The sequence below is a fragment of the Planococcus citri genome, chromosome 4 (assembly GCF_950023065.1).
Source record: "Planococcus citri chromosome 4, ihPlaCitr1.1, whole genome shotgun sequence".
In the NCBI taxonomy this organism is placed as follows: Eukaryota; Metazoa; Arthropoda; class Insecta; order Hemiptera; family Pseudococcidae; genus Planococcus; species Planococcus citri.
The window spans coordinates 3,338,571-3,357,045 of NC_088680.1; the positions used below are offsets into that span (position 1 = coordinate 3,338,571).

General features: G+C 37.1%; 2 protein-coding genes across 5 annotated transcripts in view; both read right to left on the bottom strand.

The window, feature by feature from the left end:
- Window positions 1-436: 436 nt before the first annotated feature.
- LOC135844164 (uncharacterized) lies at window positions 437-12,358 on the bottom strand. 3 transcript variants are annotated; one of them, XR_010558462.1, is made up of 12 exons: window positions 12,169-12,357; window positions 11,403-11,598; window positions 11,196-11,330; window positions 10,991-11,104; window positions 10,800-10,915; window positions 10,444-10,725; window positions 10,093-10,373; window positions 7,742-9,715; window positions 6,415-7,477; window positions 3,509-3,675; window positions 3,255-3,400; window positions 437-3,184 (listed from the first exon to the last, which is right to left on the bottom strand). XR_010558462.1 is itself a non-coding variant. In XM_065362297.1 (11 exons), the coding sequence occupies exons 1-11, from the start codon at window positions 12,232-12,234 to the stop codon at window positions 3,325-3,327; spliced, it is 4,467 nt and encodes a 1,488-aa protein (XP_065218369.1). In that variant the 5' UTR covers window positions 12,235-12,358; the 3' UTR covers window positions 437-3,324. The 3 variants fall into 3 exon arrangements, 2 of the variants coding, with proteins under 2 accessions (XP_065218369.1, XP_065218368.1); XM_065362297.1 differs by having other exon boundaries at window positions 437-3,400; window positions 11,196-11,327; window positions 12,169-12,358; XM_065362296.1 differs by having other exon boundaries at window positions 437-3,400.
- Window positions 12,359-13,490: 1,132 nt separating this feature from the next.
- yin overlaps window positions 13,491-18,475 on the bottom strand; it is a 40,749-nt gene continuing 35,764 nt past the window's right edge. For both annotated transcript variants that reach the window (XM_065362299.1, XM_065362298.1), the window contains exons 5-15: window positions 16,109-16,383; window positions 15,925-16,007; window positions 15,650-15,823; window positions 15,323-15,568; window positions 14,993-15,229; window positions 14,796-14,902; window positions 14,540-14,662; window positions 14,319-14,418; window positions 14,108-14,236; window positions 13,922-14,029; window positions 13,491-13,821 (exon numbers count right to left, since the gene is read on the bottom strand). In XM_065362299.1, the coding sequence (XP_065218371.1) occupies window positions 13,657-13,821; window positions 13,922-14,029; window positions 14,108-14,236; window positions 14,319-14,418; window positions 14,540-14,662; window positions 14,796-14,902; window positions 14,993-15,229; window positions 15,323-15,568; window positions 15,650-15,823; window positions 15,925-16,007; window positions 16,109-16,383 (1,747 nt within the window). In that variant the 3' untranslated portion in view covers window positions 13,491-13,656. The remainder of the gene's footprint in view (window positions 13,822-13,921; window positions 14,030-14,107; window positions 14,237-14,318; window positions 14,419-14,539; window positions 14,663-14,795; window positions 14,903-14,992; window positions 15,230-15,322; window positions 15,569-15,649; window positions 15,824-15,924; window positions 16,008-16,108; window positions 16,384-18,475) is intronic.

Below are 18,475 nucleotides of genomic sequence, written 5' to 3' on the forward strand. Positions count from 1 at the left end.
GTGTGTCCGTTACCATGGGCAACTTTGGTGCGAGGTATCAAAATATATGTTTTCGAACCCCCTGAACACGAATTTGACATTATTTCAGCCCCAACCCCTAAAGGGGCTCCAGGAGAGGGGGGTTTAAAATCGGAAATCAGTTTAAAAATCGTGCGAGGTGTCGAAATATACGTTTTTGAACCCCCTGATCACGAATTTGATTATTTCTGACGAAAAATTAAAAATGGCTTCCGAAAAAAGGGGCCAAAATTCGAAACCAGTTCGAAAATTGTGTGAGGTGCCGAAATATATGTTTCCGAACCCCCTGAGCACGAATTTGATATCATTTTTGACAAAAAATCAAAACAGGCTTCTCGAGGAGGGATAAAAATTCAAAAATCGTACGAGCTATCAAAATCAACGATACAACCGTCAAAAAAATCAACTCAAGACGCGATTTATTCTAAAAATTATATTTTTAAAAATACGTAATATATTTTTGTTACAAATATGATACAATAAAATATATAATTATTAAATAACGAAGGTTTGGGCATCCCACGGAGGCCTGTCCCACACGAATATCACAGCATTTTTTCTCTTACATAACAAAAAAAAGAAAATAAAAAAAAATCACTTTAAAAAAGTATTATTTTATATATATAATGCGTGTGTTATATATATAATATATGTATAAAGAATAATAAACAACTCTAAAATAGGTACATTCTAAAAAACATAACTGTTAACACGTTTCAAAATCAAAAAAAAAAAAATCAAAAAAACTCAATAATTTTCGTAAAGGTATTTTGATAACGCGTGTTGACGACTACGAAACAGAGAAATACAGTGGGAACATCGATTTATAATATATACAAAATTCTAAACAAAACAAAAAAAAAAGAAGGAAACACATCGTCCACGTTTTTTTTTTTTTTTTTCAACGTCACAATTTTGTTTACTCAACGAGTGGCCGAAATAGTACAACGGAAAAAATATAAATAATCGAATACAACAATCGGTACATAATTAAAATTCCATGGGTCAGGCCTTCATATCATCAACAATATATAGCAAAAAAAAAAAAAAAAGTAAAATAATAAAATCAAAATTATATAGTTTCTTACATAATTAAAAATTTCATATACACAAATTTTTCTCCAAGAACGACGTATACAAGAAAAACATATTGCAAAAAAAAAAAATAAATCGTAATAATAATAAATAATAAAAATAATCGTCGTAAAAATACAATAATGTAAATTTATCGTACAAAAGCGAAACACAACAAGATTAGCTAACGTAAAACAAAAAAAAAATAAAGAGTAAGTCTTCGTTTAACTTTTTTTTCAAATTCTCAAATTACAACTCATCATCGAACGTAAAATGAAAAAATACGATTTTATCTCCAGTTTTAAACACGCGAAGTTAAAAATTACCCGAATAAGCTGCAGTAACGAAGGTTTAATAATTTAAATCAGTGTAGACAAATGGAGAGAATGAAAAATCGTTTTCACTCCTCGATTCGAAATTTTCGACGAAAATAAAAACAAAAAATCACAAGTTTTCAAATTCAAATTCTTAAAAAAAAAAAGGAGTCCATCCTGACCGGAATCGGAGCACCTTATTGATGACGTCATAGCTCAACTTCTCGATGTTTATTTATCATTTTCCGAGTTTTCACAGGTAATTGTATGGGAGAAATTCAGTTTTTCGACTTTATTAATCATTATTGGTAGGAATAAAGTGAATTTGCGTAAATTTCGATGATGACTTTTCTTAATTAAAATGACATTTTTCGTCGAATGGTTTGCTTTCCAGCAGAATTACAGAAACAACGACTTTATATATTTTCATTCATGGATAAATTATTATGTAAGTAGATATATTGAATTGAAATTTCTCGAAATTTTCAATGAAAACACTAGTGTTTTAAAATACCAAAATCAAAAATGTTCAGAATTTTATTTTTATCCAGTTCAAAATAGTTTTTTATCCAAAGCTGCTACTGTTTAGTGTTTATCTTTCAGAATTCAATGAATTCATTAAAGCTCAACGTTCGATTTTTACTCCGCATCTCTGGTTTTCACAACTTGGAGCTTTAATGAATTTTGAACAATAAACGCTGAGTGAGCCTTTGGGTAAAAAAAAAAACATTTCGAACAGAATAAAATTCTGAACATTTTGATTTTGAAACACTCATGTGCTCATAATCCGTGAATGAAAATACCTTCATAAAGTCTTTTATTTCTACACGAAAACAAAAATTGTTCACACCATTCGATGAGAAATTCAATTTTACTTCAGAAAAGTCCTCATCAAAATTTATATAATTCGGTATTTCGTTATTTATACTAAAAAAGTAGAAAAAGAGACCTTTTCCACATAAATAAATGAAAACTTTTAATGAAAACATGAAAATAAACATCGAGAAGTTGAGCTATGACGTCATCAATAATGTGCTCCGATTCCGGTCAAGATGGACTCCTAAAAAAAACGAATAGTCAAAATTTATTATTCGTTAAAAAAATTCACATCGAATCATTTCGAACACAATTTTCGATAATTTTACTCGATAAATAATTTAATTTCGGCCAGAATTGCCTACACTAAAAGTCTCGGATAAGATTTAATCATCCTGTCTTTACGAATTACCCTTTTTTTCGGCGGCTACAAATGCATTAGTCTTTGTAAAAAATGTTTTAACATTACGGATAAGAGATATGTACAAGGGTGGTGGGCGTGCAATCTCCTTCGCAAAATACCAAATCGATCAAAAAAAAGCTAGCGACAACTTTCGTCCGACGAAATTTTCACAACACGTTACCAACCCAAAGACACGAGCAAAAACGAGTAAATTACGTTTGCGACTGAACAAAGAAGGACAAAAAACCAAAACAAGATTGCTGAAAGAAAGAAAAAAAAACAAAAACACCGCTTCACCGATAGTCATCATAGTAGTTAATTTAAAAGAGAAAAAAAATTCACCGCTATTTTAAAATTATAATATTAACGTATATATCGATCGATCAACCGCTAACTCAAAATAATTCCATTACAAAGAGTGTGAAGAAAAAAGTCAACACGTAATCCGACCACCATCATCACATCTTGACCGTACACGAAGCAGCTTCCAAAAAAATTCAAGCTCTATTTTCAGGGAGGGGCTCGCGAGCACACCAAACAAAAGACGAATCAATAAAAACTAAAAAACCAACCAGTCTCTCAGATACTGTCCACGATAATTAAAAACAAATAAAAAATTACGGTCACACCTGCTGCGCAAATATCTGCACAGCTATTCTGGATGAAACGTAAACGGCCTTCCAATTGGCGTCGCTGATTCTATTTAGTAGTTCGGCGAACCGCTTTCTTGATTTTTCTATTAGGCATGCTTGTACTGGCTGGTTGAGGAGGAGCGCTGTAAGTATTACAAAAACAGGTCAACAAAATGTACGTGAAATGAAAGTCTTCGAAATTCGGATTCGTGCGACGATTGAAATCGAATATATCGAGTACAAATACTTACGTAAACGATGTTATAGAATTCGTGCTGGGGTTAGAATTAAAGTTGAAGGACTGAGGTACGGTTAGACTGAAACCATGGGTTGGAGCTGCTGCGTTGGTAGCATTTCCGCCGCCGAAAACGAACGGACTCGAAGCGGGCGCGTTGGAATTGTTCAAACGATTCTGGTCCTGGAAAACAAAACACGTTAGTACATTGGTAGAATATTCTTGAACAGAACATGATAATATTATTTTCAACGAGGGAGGTGCCCCAACTCGCACAGAATTTTTGGAACTGGGCAAAAATGAATCTACGAAGTCTAAATTTCAGATGCCGAAGCAAATTTCTTAATTTTTGGTAAATTTTAAAAAATCAAATTTGAGTCAAAAATGAGCAACAAAATCTGTTTGGTTCTCGCCAAAAATTCGAATTCAAGCCCACCTCCTTCGTCCGGGGAACCTTTACATCTCACTAGGGAACCTCTTGAGGTGTCCGCTTCCGATTTGAACGGGACCGCGATTTATGGAAAGAGCATGGTCTAAAACCCCCAAAACCAAATTTTCAGCTGCCCAATTTCATATCTCGATATTTGGCGGACGTTTGAAAATTCAAAATTGACTGTTTTTGGTAATTTATACTTTTTCAAAAGAAGGAAGTACTTGATTGGTGAAAATGATCGAAAAAAGTCCTAAAACTGATATTAATTCGCCCTCAAATACAAATTTTGCTATTTCCAGCCATTCTGGAACCTCCAGCTCAATTTTTTGATTTCTCCATAATTTTGAATTTGCTCCTGAAGGCGTGAATATGAAGTTGGGCATCTGGAAATCGAGTTGTGCGTTATACTCGACATGTTTAACGAGTTTATCCACATTTGAGCCGATTCTGGAAGGGACAACTCAAGAGTGGTTTTCTGACCAGCTTCTTTCATAATAAAAATATCCAAAAATTAAAGGGAGGCTCCAGAACGGTTGGAAATGGGGAAATTCACTCTCGTGTGGTTAATTAATGAATTCATAACACACAACTCGATTTTTAGCTGCCCAACTTCATATTCACGCCTTCTGGAGCAAATTAAAAATTCTGGAGAAATTGAAAATTCGCGCTGGAGGCTCCAGAATGGCTGGAACTGGCGAAATTCGCCCTCGTGGGATTAATTAATGACAAAATATTGCGATTCGCGCAAATTTCGAAATTTTCTCGCAAATGGGAAATTTTTGATTTTTGGATATTTTTATTTTGAAAAAAAAGCTGGTCAAAAAACCACTCTTGAGGTGTCCGCTCCAGAATCGGCTCAAATGTGGATAAACTCGTTAAACAGGTCGAGGATAACATACAACTCGATTTTTAGCTGCCCAACTTCATATTCACGCCTTCTGGAGCAAATTCAAAATTCTGGAGAAATTGAAAAATCGCGCTGGAGCCTCCAGAATAGCTGGAAATGGAGAAATTCGCCCTCGTGTGGTTAGTTCATGACAAAATATTGCAATTCGCGCAAATTTCAAAAATTTTCTCACAAACGGTGAAATTTTGATTTTTTGGGATTTCTATTATGAAAAAAACTGGTCGAAAAACCACTCTTGAGGGTCCGCTCCAGAATCGGCTCAAATGTGGATAAATGCGTTAAACAGGTCGAGTATAACACACAACTCGATTTTTAGCTGCCCAACTTCATATTCACGCCTTCTCTGGAGCAAATTGAAAATTCTGGAGAAATTTAAAAATCGCACTGGAGGCTCCAGAATGGCTGGAAATGGTGAAATTTGGATTTGGGTAATTAATATTAGTTTTGGGACTTATTTTGATCATTTTTATTGATCAAGTACGTACTTTTAAAAAAAGCATAAATCACCAAAATAATCAATTTTGGATTTTCAAAAATTCGCCAAAAATCGAAAAATGAACTTGGGCAGCTGAAAATTTGGATTTGGGGGTTTTAGAACATGATCTTTCCAAAAATCGCGGTCTCGTTCAAATCGGAGGCGGACACCTCAAGAGGTTCCCTTGTAAGTCCAAAATAGGAGTCAAACAAAAACAAAAATCGTTCATTTTTCAATATTATTTTTCCTCGTCTTGGTCCAAAATTGACGGTTTCATGAATTTTCGTGTTTTTTATTTCCAAACTGAATTCAGTTTCGCAGAATTGAAGGAGTCAGGGAAAAACTTAATCAAGACTGAATTTGGTTACTTTCAAGAAAAACTAGAAGAAAAACGAAATTTTGAACGAAGGAAGAAATATGAAAATGAGAAACTTTGATGTTTGATGCGAAGAAAGAATAAAAATTGTACTTTTAGGCAAATTTGGTAAAAAAGGAACCTCATTTTCAAAATTTTAGCAAAAATAATTTTGTAGTTTTTTTTTCAAAATTTTGGCAAAAATATACATTTTTTTAAAAATTATACAAAATTAGGATTTTGTGCAAATTTTGACAGAAAACATGACATTTCTTAAATCAGGAAGTAAAAAAATTCCTTTCCAGGAATTTTGGCGTTTTTTCGTAATTTTATGCAAAAAATGGAATTCTTTGGATTTTTTACGAGAAAACAGATTTCTGCACTTTTTTTTCAGTTTGAAAAAAAATCAACTTTATGTGCTCAGTTTTGAAAAAATACGAATTTTTTGGGAATTTTGGTGAAAAAAAGCAGATCGATTTTACAATTTTGGCAAAAAGGGATACTTTTTTGCATTTTTGATAAAAACAGTGATGCAATTTTTGCTAAAAAAGAACTTCATAATTTTTGAAAAAAAAACATTTTTTTTTTTGAAATTGAATGTTAAAAATTTGGTTTTGGGGTTTTTAGACCACGCTATTTCCAAAAATCGCAGTCCTGTTCAAATCGCAGGTGGACACCTCAAGAGGTTCCCTTGTCAGACAAAACGCCATTTCAAATACTTTACTCTAAAATCCAATGCGAATCCTACTCACTTGATTATCGTTAACCGTTGGCCCAAAACCGGAAAAACTATTCATCGCTGGCGCCGCCGCCATCGTATTCCCAGCGCTGAAGTTGAATCCGCCTGATTTCTTGATACCCGCCTCGCCGCCGAACACCGTAGATCCAAAGGTCGGAGCAGCGGCCGTCTTCAGCATCGTATCCTGAGTCGGTGCACCTTTCACGACCGCAGCAAAGCTTACCGCGTTGGTATTTTCGGGCTGCGCTGCAGCCGATGTTGATCCGAAGTTGAACGCTGGCCCGTCGCCGAATGTGGTCGCGTTGCTGTTCGACGTAACTCCGCCGAAAGCTCCTTGACCGAATTTCGCCGGCGGAGGCATCATCGAGTTCTCCAATTTGGGCGGTCCGTTGAAGGCAAATCCGCCGCTAGCAGGCTGAGTGCTGTTTTGCGACGATGTATTGGTGTTGGCGGCCGCTGAACCGCCCAGAGCGCCGAATCGAAACGATGGAGCGGTGTTGTTGAAATTTAACGACGGCGTGGTCGTCGCAGCGGCTGATTCCGAGGTAGCGGCGCTTTTGGCGATTGTCGTGTCGGTCGAGTTGGCGTTACCGATGCTGTTGAAATGACCGAACATCGAGTTGGAGGACGGAGCCGATGCGGATAACGCTGAAGCGGCGCCGAACACCGTGTTGGAGGTAGCATTGTTATTGTTATTGTTGGTGTTGTTCACGGATGGAAACAGAGATCCGCCAACGCCACCGGCAGCGGAGCTCTTGTTGTTACCGTCTGCGGTGGTTGCCAGAACGGTTTTATCATCTTTCTTGCCCAGCGTAGCGGCTGCTGCGTTTCCGAACATGGAAGGTTGACTGCTCGTGCCGCCAGATACGAGGCTACCGAATGGATTGCTGTTTAACGAAGAAGCGAAACTCATCGGCGAATTCGTTGCGCCACCGGTCGTCGTTGCAGATCCGAATGAGGGCGCCGCTGTATTCGGCGTGTCGTTTGATTTAGAAGCACCTGACGATACGGACGCCGATGGTGAAGCAAAGCCAGCGGCTGAAGCAAATAAGTTGCCGGTTTGCGGCGTGAAGCCCCTAAACACACAACAAAATTCTACATTAGTATCAAAATCGGAGTAAATTCGATAAATTAGTTGAAAAATAGTCATTTTAGGTCAATTTGATCGCAGAAGATTGATTTTAAAACAAATCTCAATCGCTGACGATTGAATAAATTACTATTAAAATGGTCTCCGGTCATTCGGAGTAAGCTTATTCATAACTTGAACGCTTAAATTCCGCAAAATTGAAAAATCACAATCTTCCGATCAAATCGACGTAAAATGACATCAATCATACCTCGATGCAGCTGAGCTGTTATTCGTCGTTAACGCAGAAGACGACCCAGCAGCCGAAGGTAACTTGAACTCGTTGTTGGTAGAGTTACTATTGAATAATCCACCGTTCGCTGATCCGAACGACGTGTTAGGAGAAGACGTCGTGGCGGCCGAACCTGCACCATCTTTACCGCTAAATAACGAACTCGGTAACGGAAAACCACCCGTTGAAGTGGCCTTCTTCTTCATAGGACTGCTCATATTACCTCCGGACGACGTGATATCGTTGAACAAGCCCGTCGTACTCGGCGACTGAAAATCTTCGCCGTTTTCTCGAATCGTAGCGTTCTTCTGCGTGAAGGTAAGTTTAGGCGAACCAGATCCACCATTATCGCTGGTCACAGCAGCTTCGCCGAATTTCACTGCGAACGGATTCGAGATTTTCTTATTATTATTCGTCGTGTTGGCGGCAGCTGCATCGTTGAACATGGCGGAGGCACCTTGACTCGACGTCTTATCATTCGGTACTTTATTCGTCGCGTTCGCGTCGCTCGTCGAGGAACCGGTTAATGATCCGAAACCACTCGTCGAACCATCAGCTGATCTCTTCAAGCCGAACGAAGAACTAGACGTTGGGTTGGTTTGAGCGCTTGAAGCCGCCGTCGTCGTATTATTTCCAAATGAAAACTGAACAGCGGTATTCGAAGTTGTCGAGACGATGGCGTTAGTGTTACCGAATCCGAACATAATTCCGGTCGCCGGTTTCGCAGACGACGTATCTGAGCCAAATTTTATCGACGATCCGACTCCCTTGTTGGTTTCGTCACCGCTGGCGGCAGCAGCAGGGATACCGAACGAGTACGTTGGTTTAGGAGCACTTGCAGCAGTCTTATCCTGAGGCGCTGATTTGTTCGGTTCACCGCAACAGGCGCATTTCGCGTCTGTCTTTTTGTTCGGTACCCAACAAACGTCGCATTTCCACTGCTCGTCCGCTCCGGCGGCCGATGGTTTTTTCAAATTCTTCCATAAATCGTTCGACTGCGATTGGTCGGACGTCGTTTCGGTCTTTTTCGCACCATCGACGCTCGAAGTAATCTTGGTAGTGGTAGCTGGGGTAGATTTGACCGCACCGAAAACGTGATCGCCTCCGGCGCTCGATTTGTTGCGATCAAGATCGTTGAAAGTACTAAATCCGGATCCAGCTACTACGTTATTAGCGATCAGTTTATTATTATTGTTGCCGAAACTCGACTTATTCGGTACACCGACGAATAAGGTAGATTTATCATCCGATTGACTGACAGTAGTAATCGTCTCCGGTTTGGTATTCTTCGTATCGGACTGCTCCGGTCGCGAACTCGAACAGCTCGAACATCGATCACTGGTGTTATCCAGAAGGCAATTCTTACACGTCCATCTGGCAGCGCTGCTTTTACCACCAGGTGAGCTCAAACCGCCAGAAAAAAATTTACTCGACGATGTATTATTAATAGTATTCGATTTACTCGACAGTTGCTGATTCGTCGTCGCGGATTTACCACCAAAAGGCGCAAAAGCTTCTTTAGCAACGCCCAAATTACGAGATGGAGACGTAGTTGATGAAATGAAAGACTTGAATTCGCCACCGGTGCTAGTTCGTGCACTTAGCGGTGATTTAGTAACGGTCGCGGAGCTCGAGCCTAAACCGCTGGAAAGATTTTGGGTAGTTTTACCGCCAGCTCCGAGAGCTGCGGTTGATTTCTTGGCGTCGCCGTTGTCTTCGTTTTCGACGTCCATTTTGGCCGCTTCATCGAAATTATCCAAAGTTAACGGTTTCGAAAACGTGAACGTTTCGGTTATTTCGTATTTAGGTAGATTGCCCAAACTCAACGCCGCATTTGAGCCGGACTTTGTAGCCGTGGAAGTTGTCGCCGATGATGTTGCTGGTCTATCGTCGTATTTGGCAACTTCTTTATGCTTCGTGCTTCGTAGGGTTTCTTCTTTTCTTTTCGTATTGCTGAAAAAGATGAAATAAATTTTAATAAATGAGAAATTGATACCTTATACGAAATCTAGGTACTCTTATGAGATACTGAAGCAGCTCGAGGAGCACAGATAGTTGAAACTCGAAGAAATAAAACGTAAAAAAGACGTAGGAAAAATGATCAGACTTAATTTATCTTGTATAAAATCAAAAAACAATTTAATTAAAAACATCAGATTCGAAATAGAACCGGTAAGGAAGAGTAGAGACTCGATATTTCGAAAAATACTCAATTAGGATTTCAAACGACGAATTCTCAATTTACACAACCATTTTGTATCAACCAAGTGTTCCTCACATCGTAAACAAAATCAGTACACTCAAAAAAGCACAAAAACACTTCAACTTACTCATTGAATACAGTATAATCTAAATCAGCGGAATCGGAAGATGAATCAGAATCTGCGATAACAGAAGCCGACGACTCAGGTACACTAGAAAGAGCTTCTCGAGCATTCAGAATAGAATCCTGCATTTTTTCTTGTCTCTTGATACGTAAAAGATCCGTAGTACTAGGGGTGATTTGCGATAACGATGGTAATTTCCTTTTGATTCCTCTCGGCGTATACGTCCTATCATCTTCGCATTTCGAAGACGATTCGTTCATAGGAATACGCTTAGCATCTTGTATCTGCGTCAAAATTCACCGTAATTAATTGTCATTCGAACGAAGCTTTTCTACAAACGTATTACCAACTTACCGGAGAGCAATATCTTTCTAAAGTATCCAATATTCTACGAGCAGCTGCCGACATAGTTTCCTGATCATTGGCGCCGCCTTTATGTGGACTAGGAACCGGCTGAATGGTTATCTGATTTTTAGGAGAAAACACGTTTAAATTCGAAGTGGATTCTGCCCTCAATTTGGCACCAGACTGACTACTATAAGGTAAAAGAGCCGATGCTCCTCCGTACATAGTACGAGCAGAGTAAAACGGCGACAAACAGCTTCTACTTCTGCTTTCACAAACGCTCATCGATAGCTACACAAACGTAATCGAAGTATTAGAAAAACGTTTCAAACGTACACGATTTTCAAAATGAGCGATATTCTTACTCGTTTATTAGAAGCTGAAAATACTTCGGCGTTAAACGACGGTCTACGTTTACTCATCATCGTTGATGTTTCATTTAACGACTTATTAATATCGTACGTCGTTACGGTAGATAATTCTGTAACAATAATTCCGACAAAAATATAATTAATTCATCGCTCGAACCTCGTTAAAAATAATTCCAATATCGAACCTCTATGATGTACTCCAGGTAAAGTAATATTATGCCTTTGAGTACTACTACATGAAGGTAACGGTGAAGATAAATTACTGGGTACGGTACTATCCAGGTAATCCGATACGTTCCCTATTTTCACACAAACCAATATCACCATTACAGATAACAGATAACCAGCGAAAAATTATCACTCACGTAGCGAAAAAAAAAACACGCATACCAGTATGAGGAGGTGAATTCTTGACGCAATAGTTGGCTGCTGGCGTCGACGCTACCAAACATTTGCTTTTAAAACTAGGACCAGCAACGTTCAAATCGTTAACAGGTTGAATGATACTGCAGCTATCTTTCACTGCTGTAAACATCCTCACGTTTAGTACTAATCAACGATGAAACTTCGATATAAATTTACGTCATATATTATTACCTGATTTTATCGAATAATTGTGTGATTCCGCATTATGAAGTAGTTTTATACGTTTAGGATTTGGAGAAATGGTTTCGTCGTCAGTCATTGAGGTATTTGTTAAATCTTGGTGATTCAAATCTTCCACATTTTCGTAACTATTCGATCGCCAACCAATTAGACCAGTTACACGATTTGCTATCTTCTTCACAAAAGACTGAAAAATCAAACGATATAATTAGTCATTTAGACGATAGTACGTTACACATTTCGAGTAACGTGATTACAATTATTTATCGTATAGACGAATACAGCGCTCGTGACAATTCACGATCACACGATCACTACTTCAGCACCAAACAAACGCATTACTGTAACTCTTCAAGGCCCAATCAACCAATTGATAAACAAATGATAAACGGTGAACAAAGATTTCGCGAAAATATCCAAATCCATCCCTCGAGTAAATTTTTCAGCGAATTGATTCGAAATATTGAAAATACTGATATTTACAACCGTCGGTAACGTAAATGTAACAAGCATGCCGAAACGAGGTAATGACTAATACACAGACATCTCACTCGGGATAAAATTCGCATCTATTTACCAATATTGATTATTATTTGAAATTAGGTAAGGTTTCGTTTCGAATTTCGAATCGAGATGAAAACATCGAGAGAAGTTGATAGGGTTAGTAAACGAAAACGAAATCTCACTCTTGGAGGTCTTATATGAGAATGAACAGTCATTATTTCGCGCCTATTTAAACTCAACACAAACAACTTACGTTTGACGTTTCGTGCGGCTTGAATGATGGTGAATCCTCTGAATTCCCATCTTTACCCAAAGCCATGGTAATTGAGTAGAACTTTGAGCTTAATTAGAAAATCACACCATTTCTTCGTAAATCGAACTTTTAACGCGACACTACCACAACGTAAGAATGAACGGCAATGGCGGTACTAACGACGTATGCGCAACGACTGGATGATCGAATGATATTCGTAAGAGCTGCGGCATTTTACAAAACGCGAAATCGTCGAACAGGTATTTTTGTGATATGGCGGTAAATACGGTAAATTTCTTCTGTTTTTACGCAAACTGTTATTGTTTTAAATTTTTCCTCTGATTTTTCTTCTTTTTTTTTTTATTTTCGAATTTTATTTTTTTATTAGAATAATTTTATTTTTGAAATATGCGTTAGGCGAAGTGCAACTCGTTCAAAATTCAAATTCGTTTGATTTGAATACAAAACCTACTTATAGCTATTTTTTTAAAAATATAACGAGCTCATTTTAATTTTAAAAGATCTATAAAAATTAAATAACTTTTAAAAATAGATGGTTCGTAAAATGGCCCATGATTTTTCTTTTCTAATTATTTTGAATTAAAATTGATAACGTAATGTAAACAATGGTTGATGGCAACATGAGTTGCACAATTTTTTCTCTCACTTTCCAGCAGCATTCAAAATCAATGTGGTTAAAATTAAATTAAAATGATGCTCAATTGGTGGATTGTTTTAATAGTTTTGTTCATCTTAATCTATGTTTTCAACAAGTGGTTGTGCAAAGACTAAGATTTAATTGCATTTCAGTTCAGGTAAAAAAAAACTCGAAAATGAATCCGAAAAAAATTACCTTAGTACCTAACTATTTTGAAATTCTTGTTTTTGTTTTTCACTAGATTCACATAGTCGATGATACCAGTCAGCAATTTTGTGAAACGTAACCGTTAATGGAATTTCACGAGATGATACAAAGATGAACACAACGACGAATAATACGGTATCATTAATACGTTAAATTTTCAATATTTCTGCAAAATTTTTGTTTTATTAGATCTTACATTAGAATGAATAATGAATTCAATAAATGCACGATGATTCAAAATATATTTTCAAAATGACAAAAATCGGAAAATTTTCACACATTTTTTTTGAAAAAATATCAATTTAAAAAAAAGACCTCGAAAATACTTGATAATTTTATTGCGCGTGTATGCGTGAAGGGAGAGGGTGAGTAAAATTATTGAGTGGATGGTCTCCTCACCATACTCGCGCCCTAGTTTGAAAATCTTGTGCACAACACGCCACTGCAAACAATCAAATGATACAAAAAACATGATATATTTTAAAATATTTTAAAACACATTATATACAAAATGCATAAGCAAATAAATCACAATATTTCATTTCATTACAATAAACAAAAATAATATCACAACAACGAAAGTAAAATAGGTACAACAAATCAAATATTCGCAACTCTGGCACTCAAGAACTCAAGTCAGATGCTAGGGTGGGCATCGAAGCTGTCACACGATCGTCGTCTTTCTTATTAGAATTAGAATAATCTGTATATTGATATTTCAAACTGAACCAGACAAATAACAACATGTCTAACACCATTAATCCAGCAAACAATAAAAATTCGTAAACCTGGAACATAGAATAGAATACGCGATAATAAATTAATTTGCTCCATTTGACACCAAAGAGCTGCCACTTGCGCCACATTTTTCAAATTAAAAACACGTACCTGACTTTTGAAAATTTCAATTTCCGATATTACCACTACGAATAAGTTACCAAACGCGACAGTCAGCAGCCATGCTGACGATAGGACAGATTTCATGCTTTCTGGAGCCTATAAAAACACAAGTAGGTAGTTGATTTATGATAAATCGTGAATCGAATCGTACATTAGATGAATTATTCAACTCACTTGTGTGAATGAAAACTCAAGACCGGTAATTGAGAACATTATTTCAGCAGCTGTGATGATAATGATTTGTGGTAACTGCCATAACATATGAACTTCATTAGGTGGCACTATATTCACTATATTTCCAACCTGAGAAAAAAAATAATACAACGATGCTCAATTGCGGAAAAAAATACACCAAATGAAAAAATTCCTTCAGAAGAGGATTTACCACTTTGGTTCCGTTGTAGTTCAGCAATAAAACGTCAATTTCTGCAGGATTTATTGAAATATTCTCGAGTACAACAGTTCCATTGACTAGTACATTGTAACTGCAGAAAACATAGTAACAAAAAATAATAATTAGGAACAGTATTTAATTAATCATCCTATACCAAATAGGAATAGGAAAGCAGAAGTCACGAGAAATGAAATGAAATAAACAATACTTACACCTCAGATTCTAGACTAACGTACTCAGAATACGATTTAGGATTGATCACTGTGCTGATTTGTTTATCACCCGCCGAGAAAGTTAACGTAATGGGTGATAAATTCTCACTGTTGTAAAAAGACCTGCAATACAGGAAACAGTCCACATGTGCATTAAAACTCAGCAGAATCTTTTTCCTCTGGGAAGACGTAATAATTTGATTTCTCCACTCAGCACAAGCAAGGTCACCTACTTCAAAAATCATATCCAACTCACCTTATCTTCGCATTTCCATCTTCATCTTTCTTCAAATTATCATACCCTGCAGGCGCATACAAAGCCAATTCTTTATCCGATTTTTGGTTAATGAAATACGATTTCGTCTAAAGCAAAAAAAAAAATATACATAACAAATCGCCAAACCCAAAAAAACACACCCCCCCCCCTCCACCCAGTAATAAAGAAATACCAACTTTTTCATCATAAACGGTAAAGTGAACCTCTGCACTTTTCAAATTACACGGTTGATCAGCAGATATCGAAGTAATGCGCTCGGATTCGTTGGCTGAAAGATGCAGGAATTCAGCCATTGATAAGGCTTCTATACGATCGACGTTATTAATGGGTGGATTCAAATGCACCGCACAATTTAGCGAATTGAATAAGCGCACGTGTCCTTGTCCGGCCGACGGCAACGCCACATAGGATTGCTGAAAATGAGAAGACGAAGAGCATCGTGAATCATCATCTCATCGTACAGAATACTTTATGTCAGTCAAGTACACTATGAACGCGACATTTACTTCGACATAGTGTTCCACATAAGCAGATATGACGAAAGATGCAGCAGCCATGAAACCGCCAAGGGTAAGCTTCTGTAACGGTCGTTTGATTCTGATTCGTGTCAGCAACGGATAAACGTACAGTTCGAAAATCGGAATAAATAACAAAATGAGTAACGGATTCATGACTTGCATTTGATCGGGTTTTATATAGTACCCGAACAGTCTACCGTCCATGTTGGTTGCTTGAAATGTCCATCGTGAGCCCTGGTGGCAGAAAAAAAAATCCATTTATTAAGATCCAAAACTTGAAAAAAAAAAAAATTCGAGAACATTAATTCAACTAACCTGTTGATCGAAAAGAGCCCAAAAGAAAGGTACGGGTATAAAAAGATATAAAACTTTCAACACAGCTTTAATATCGCTAATTTGCTGATGACTGAAACGGTCATCGGCATACTCCAACCAGTAGCTTTTCTTCTCAACTTGACTACCGTGGAAAAATTTATTCTTCAAAGCACGCTGAAATACAAATAGGTACCGAGTAATTAAACCAATTCACGCGTGATAACGTCGCGAAAATCACCTTGATATGCCAACGCGGCGGCGCGGCGTCAACTTACCGCGATACAATTGAAAAATATAGTAATAACGTTCTCCTTTGGTTTCTTGATCACATACAGCCTTCTTCCGCAAACGAAAATAACTGCAAAAGAAACCCGAAAAATTTAAAGAATATCCGTAGAAATATTTTAATGTAGTTATTTGTGTAGCCTATACTCATTTTAATTGCGGCTCATTACCTACCTACTGAAACAATCATCAAAATAGCCGGAGTACCAAAAGCTAGAGGAAAACAGCTGTCCTGACCGAAGCATTTTACGTTATTTCTTAAAATAGGAGTAAAAAATGTGGATATTAACGATCCGGCGTTAATGGAGAAGTAAAAAATGGAGAAGAAGCGTTGCAACTGTAACGATTGATCTGGTAACACGAATTGGTCTCCTCCGAAAGAAGATACGCAAGGTTTGATACCGCCGGTACCGATCGAAATTAACAGCAGGCCCAATAAACTGAGTTCTCTGTAAAAATTGAAAGATATTATAAGTAAAAGTTGTACAAGAATTTTTGGATCTGATCAGATCTGATTAGATCAGAATATTTCCTAGATCGAATCACAAATACATTGGAATAGACTCGAATAGATCTGATCTTGATCAGATCTGATCAGATTCTGACATCTCGGGGGAGGGGGTGTCGCGAACGTCGCGAAATACGCAAATTGTTGGCCACTTGGCAATCTTTGTTTTGGTTCGATTCTTGAGTTTGTATTTTTTGTTATCTTGTCAGTTGATAAATAAAACTTGCAACGAACGTTTCAATAATGGTAACCCAATCGCGAACGTCGCGAAATTTTATTTTTATGTATTATTATTTTTTAAATTTAATTTTCGTTTATTATTTCTATTATATTTTTTTTCTTTCGTCCGGGAATGTCGCGAACGTCGCGAAATACGCAAATTGTTGGCCACTTGGCAATCTTTGTTTTGGTTCGATTCTTGAGTTTGTATTTTTTGTTATCTTGTCAGTTGATAAATAAAACTTGCAACGAACGTTTCAATAATGGTAACCCAAGCTCGTTACTTATTATTAGGGGGGGGGGGGGGTGATGATTGGATATGATCAGGTCTTGGACGGATCTGTGGATCCAGAGAATGTCCGGATCTGGTCAGTAGGAATGTGATCTGATAAGATTCAATTGGATCTGATAAGGTCTGAACTCTGAATAGTTCTCCAGCCAAAACGTTGATCTGATCAGATCAATTCAGACATAGTCGCAGATGTGGTCAGATCCGATCATTTTCCCCAGAGATGTTTGATCAGATCAGATCCGGAGGTTTTCGGGATCTAACTTAGTCTGACTATAGATTTTTGATCAATGTTTACAATTAGACTCGGATCGACTCAATTTTCTACAGGACAGACCTGATCACCCATAATGAAATGCATTCCACAGATTCAATTTAACCTGAACAAATTTGATCAGATATGATCAGACTTGATCATATCATGATCAGACTGGATCAGATCCTGATTAGTCTTGATCAGATCCTGATTAGTCTTGATCAGATCCTGATTAGTCTTGAATTTGATCAGATCCTGATATTCCCCAGATTTAATTAGATCTGTTCAGACACAATAGGGAAAATTTGATTGGACCTGGCCCGATATTAATAACTCCGATCTTCATTAGTCCGACAGATTCAATTTAACCTGAACAAATTTGATCAGATATGATCAGACTTAATCAGATCATGATCAGTTCATAATCAGATCAGATCATGATCAGACTTGATCAGATCATAATGAAATTTGATCGGATCATAATCAGACTTGATCATCATAAATCATAATCAAACATGATCAGACCATGATCAGACATGATCAGATCATAATCAGACTTGATCAGATCACAATCAGACTAGATCAGATCACAATCAGACTATATTATATCCTGATAAGATTTGATCAGATCCTGTGAGATCATAAATCATAATCAAACATGATCAAATCATAATCAGACATGATCAGATCATTATCAGACATGATCAGATCCTGATTAGACTTAATGAGATCATAAATCATAATCAAACATGATCAAATCATAATCAGACATGATCAGATCATTATCAGACATGATCAGATCACTATCAGACCAGATTTTATCCTGATTAGATTTGATCAGATCCTGATTAGACTTGATCAGATCATATATCATAATCAAACATGATCTGATCACAATCAGACTAGATTATATCCTGATTAGACTTGAACAGACCCTGATTAGACTTGATTAGATCCTGATTAGACTTGATTAAATCCTGATTAGACTTGATCAGATCCTGATTAGACTTGATCAGATCATAAATCATAATCAGACATGATCAGATCATGATCAGATTTGATTATATCCTGATTAGACTTGAATTTGATCAGATTCTGAATAGACTTGTTCAGATCCTGATATTCTCCAGATTCAATTAGATCTGTTCAGACACAATAGGGACAATTCCCAGGGTTCAATCCTGAACAGATTAATTCAGACATGGTCAAATCATTATCAGACTTGATCATATCTAGACGTTCTCCAGATTCAATTAGATCTGTTCTCAA